Source organism: Cynoglossus semilaevis, chromosome 14 (genome assembly GCF_000523025.1).
Source record: "Cynoglossus semilaevis isolate Cse_v1.0 chromosome 14, Cse_v1.0, whole genome shotgun sequence".
NCBI lineage: Eukaryota > Metazoa > Chordata > Actinopteri > Pleuronectiformes > Cynoglossidae > Cynoglossus > Cynoglossus semilaevis.
Window position 1 is genome coordinate 28,715,578 of NC_024320.1, and position 4,271 is coordinate 28,719,848.

The window sequence follows — 4,271 nt, forward strand, 5'->3', positions numbered from 1 at the left end:
CAATAACAAAGATCCCTGAATGAAACAGTGGGAAATATGGGATTTAAAAAAGAGAAATCTGCCCGACGACCAAGGAGCCTCGTCGATGACATCATGGATTCTGTGATAATGATAGACAGGGGTTCCATTTGTTGCTCCCACCTCCTTCCTCTTCCTCCTCCTCCTCCTCCGTCTGCTGCACCTTCATCCCATCTTGGGTGATTCTCGGGGGGGTGACCACCACCACTCGCTCTCGGTGAAAACCAGTGGTGAGGCGTCACAGTCCGACCAGTCAGTGCTGAGAACTTCGGAGGAGCCGCGACACCTGGAACCCCAGACGCCCGTCAGCAGGTGAGTGTCACATGACATGAGCACAGCCAATGGTTCTGGGGTTTTTGTTCCAGCTCGTAGTTCCAGCCTGTTATCAGATTCTTCTGTTAACGACGTGGTTCCTCCACATGACTATATTTGTACGTTCTCCTGCTCCGTCAGCCCGACGCCGCTCACCAGAAACTCTGGCCATCACTTCACTGTAAGACAAACAGCTCTGTGTGTGTGTGTGTGTGTGTGGACTCACACAAAAGTTTACATTTGGAAGTGACCGTTGGTGGAGATCAGTTCTGCTCCTCACACACAGACCTGTGTGTGTGTGTGCGGTTTCCATCTGATTGGTCTGAACTCTGGTCTAAAGGATTCTGATTTCTGATTGGTCCATTCTTTAAACGTCAGTCACCAGTTTGACTGTGTTTTGTTCCTTTTGTTGGTTCATCGGTTCCTAGAACATGGGATCAAAACCTGAACCTGGATCAGTTCCGTCCACCCGTGAAGATCTGGCGGCTATTGAGGACGAAGAGGTTCTCAACAAGATGGTAAGGCTGACCTTTGACCTTCCTGTCACATAGTTGACGAGCCTGATGTTGTGTCGACATTTAACTTTTGTCGTTTTAATATTTAGAACTCGTTTTTTTCCGGTGGTACCGATATCTGCACCAAAGTAGAACTGACGCTGTGATAAACCGTGACAAACATTTGTTGTTTTTTTTTCCCCTCACGTCCTCCATGCGTCCGTCTCCAGCTGGACACTGCAGCGGACTTTGAGGAGAGGAGGTTGATCCGGGCGGCGCTGCGAGATCTGCTGAAGAAAAAGAGAGGTAAAAAAAAAAAAAGAAAACGACAGAAGTTTTTTAATTTCTAAAATGTCTAAATTTGAATAAATCTGCATTTTTAGAGTTTAAAGTGTCCAGTTAGTGGTCCACAGATCAGACACGACCCCCGTCTTTTGCCACGTAGCTAACAGCGAATACATGCTAACTGAAAAGTTAGCTCCAAAATAAAAGAAATATAGCTACAATATTTTTGAACAGGAAAAACATTTGTCTCAGAGAGCTAACAGTTAGCTAAGCAACAAAAAGCTATACAGGAAATAAAGAAGTTTTCACATCTAACTAAGGATTTCCTATAATTAGCTTAGCAATAAGCAAAAAATATTTTCAAAAAAATGTATTGAAAAGTGACTAAAACTGGACAAAAGTCGAAACATCGAAACCAAAAAATTACAAGTTGACAAACAAAAGATAATTCCAGTTAGCTAGGTTAAGTTAGCCAGGGAGTTAGCATAAAAAGCTAGCTCAGCCCTGAGGGTTGTCTTGACGATCGCTCCACAATTCTCTCTGGTTTCCGTCAGATAAACGTGAGCAGGAGCGAGGGACACGGCAGCAGGACTTACGACAGCAGGGTCTGAGCAAAGGATCAGCAGCAGGTGGCGCTGTCAGCATAGGCAGAGCATCCATGAACCAGCAGCCGTCAGTGAACAGTGAGTGTTGAATGTCGGTCTCTAACATCAGCGTTAGCTTCACATGTCGTCGCCCTGACCTTCTACGTCTCCTCAGGACCCACAGCTCAGTCGTCTCCTTCAGCCTCCACCGCCCTCACCGGAACACCAGGCAGGTGAGTCTTAGCGCGACATTACTGGCGCCACCTGGTGGGTGACCCTGGTCTCTGCAGGGAATTCAACATTTCTATGTTTTAAATGGAATTTAAATGAAATTACAGCTGATTAAATTAGCGACAGCTAACAGATAGCCACGAGCCACCAGGAAATTTTAGCAGAGCTACGATGATGATGAAAGATGTTAGCCAGGAAGAAGCTAAAAATGAAGCAAAAATATCTAAAAAAAAAATGAATGAAGATGTTAATAAATGTATTTAATAACTCACAGATATGTTACTGTTTATAACACTGTAAATGAATCATCTTCTCCTCCTCCTTCTCCCCCCACCCCTCTACCCCTCCCACCCTCTAAGGCGTCCCCCGCCTCCCCCCCGGCCTCAGCCTCAGTCCCTACATGTCCTGCTGCTGTAGCACCTAACGCTAAAAATGTCAAACAGATGCTGCTGGACTGGTGCAGAGCCAAGACGGAGCCTTATGAGGTAAACCCGCCCCCTCCCTCAGTGAATTATTGCCCCCCCCGTGTGACGCTCACTGCCACCCAAACTGACTGGACTCTGGTCTCGAACCCAAGGGCGTGGACATCCAGAACTTCTCCTCCAGCTGGAAGGACGGCATCGCCTTCTGCGCCCTGGTGCATCGCTTCTTCCCCGATGCGTTCGAGTACTCCGTCCTCAACCCAAACAAACCCAGGGACAACTTCCAGCTGGCCTTCAGCACGGCAGAGTGAGCGCTCACTCCTTATATGACGCTGGAGATGTTTCCTCAGCCGCGGATGATGAAGATGATGAAGATGTTTTCTACAATTTGGACAGAAAACTCCACTGTCTCATTGTTTACCTCTCTCTCCCCCTCTCTCTCTCTCTCCCCCTCTCTCCAGGAAGTTGGCCGGCTGCCCTTCTCTCCTTGACCCTGATGATTTAGTCCGGATGAAGGAGCCGGACTGGAAGTGTGTGTACACCTACATCCAGGAGTTCTACCGCTCCCTGGTGGAGAAAGGCCTGGTCAAAACCAAAAAGCGATCGTAAACTCTCTCTCTCGGTTCCTGACACACGAAGATTTTTCTTTTTTTTTCTTTTGAACTTCTAGAGTCAAACTTCGCCACAAACGGATGATTCTCACGTGCTTCAAGTCTAGATTAGCAGCCGTAAACTAGGGATGTACGATAACATCGGCCGACCGATATTAGTTGCCCCGATGTTAGCATAAATATGTAATATCTGTAAGAATTGTTTTTTTCCTCTGATAATGAAAACCCGATAACCCAATGCCTGGGTTTTGTCAATTGATGTGTGACCTAAAAAATTATTTTGGGGAAAAACAGCTCTATATGAAAGTAATAGCCACTAGATGGCAGCATTGCAGCTCATTTTATTAATCTATTTTAATAATCAGGGGATTGTATGGAGAATGTTGGTGTCAGTGGTTTGAACTGATAAATAAAGAAATATGACCAGGCCCTTAGTAGTATTTCAGTTCTGTCCTCTAGAGGGGGCATGGCAGAAAATAATTGAGAAACACTGCTTAAACCCATCACCTTAGTGAGGAGGCGACACTTCACTTCCTTAACCACCAGGGCACCACTGCTCTGCTATATTGGTATCGATTGATATCGGAATTTGAAATTAGGTGTTTGGACGATATCGGCATTTACGATATAAAAAGTTCATATCGGACATCCCTGACGTAAACACATGGAGGCGTGTGTGTGTGTGTGTGTGTGTGTGTGTGTGTGTGTGTGTGTGAACAGCTGTTGTCATTAAACATCATACAGAAAGTTCACAGTTAAAGTTCTAATGCTGAGTTCTAAATAAAAATAAAAACGTCTGCTCCTGGTCGCCCCCTACAGACCAGTTGAAGGCTGTGATGTCATTGGTTCTGCCAAGGCTTTTCTGAAATGGAATGATATCATTTTATTTATGAAGTACAAAGAAAAAAAAATAAAGGGGCTGAGTCATCGGCATAGAGTGTGTCATAAATCACCCTCTGCAGCAGCGGGCTGGGAGTCCATGCACATTGAGCAGCGGTTCACGCCCCCATGTTTTCTTCTTCTTAATCAGGGGTTCCCAAACTGCAGGTCGTGTACAACTAGTGGTACAGTACTACACTGTACTCTGGTTTGAGGTACACTTTAAGGCTCTTTTTTTTTTAATTTTTTTATTGATGTACACAACAATTTTCCTCCCTATGGCAGCCCAGGTGGGTTGCAGCCCAGGTGGGTTGCAGCCCATTGTCGTCATCTTCATCACGTGACCGTTCTGTCCAATGAACGCACACAAAAATGGACCTGTGGTATATGTCCTTGACATGACTGTGTTGTTACCTGTAGTCAGCAGCTCAACCC

At 45.7% G+C, this 4,271-nt stretch overlaps 1 protein-coding gene across 2 annotated transcripts; it reads left to right on the forward strand.

Moving 5' to 3' along the window:
- The first annotated feature begins 20 nt into the window (after window positions 1-20).
- Window positions 21-3,216, forward strand: smtna (smoothelin a). 2 transcript variants are annotated; one of them, XM_008326357.3, is made up of 9 exons: window positions 21-330; window positions 472-511; window positions 759-848; window positions 1,055-1,130; window positions 1,664-1,792; window positions 1,869-1,926; window positions 2,280-2,409; window positions 2,502-2,653; window positions 2,808-3,216. In XM_008326357.3, the coding sequence occupies exons 3-9, from the start codon at window positions 762-764 to the stop codon at window positions 2,953-2,955; spliced, it is 780 nt and encodes a 259-aa protein (XP_008324579.1). In that variant the 5' UTR covers window positions 21-330; window positions 472-511; window positions 759-761; the 3' UTR covers window positions 2,956-3,216. The 2 variants fall into 2 exon arrangements, with proteins under 2 accessions (XP_008324579.1, XP_024918589.1); XM_025062821.1 differs by lacking the exon at window positions 472-511.
- The last annotated feature ends 1,055 nt before the right edge of the window (window positions 3,217-4,271 follow it).

Excerpts from the sequence above, each read along its gene's own strand:
- smtna (XM_008326357.3), top strand. The coding sequence starts at position 762 with ATGGGATCAAAACCTGAACCTGGATCAGTTCCGTCCACCCGTGAAGAT. Across the intron at positions 1,927-2,279 it reads CTCACCGGAACACCAGGCAG|TAAGGCGTCCCCCGCCTCCC; the intron begins GTGAGTCTTAGC and ends CCTCCCACCCTC. Across the intron at positions 2,410-2,501 it reads CCAAGACGGAGCCTTATGAG|GGCGTGGACATCCAGAACTT; the intron begins GTAAACCCGCCC and ends CTCGAACCCAAG.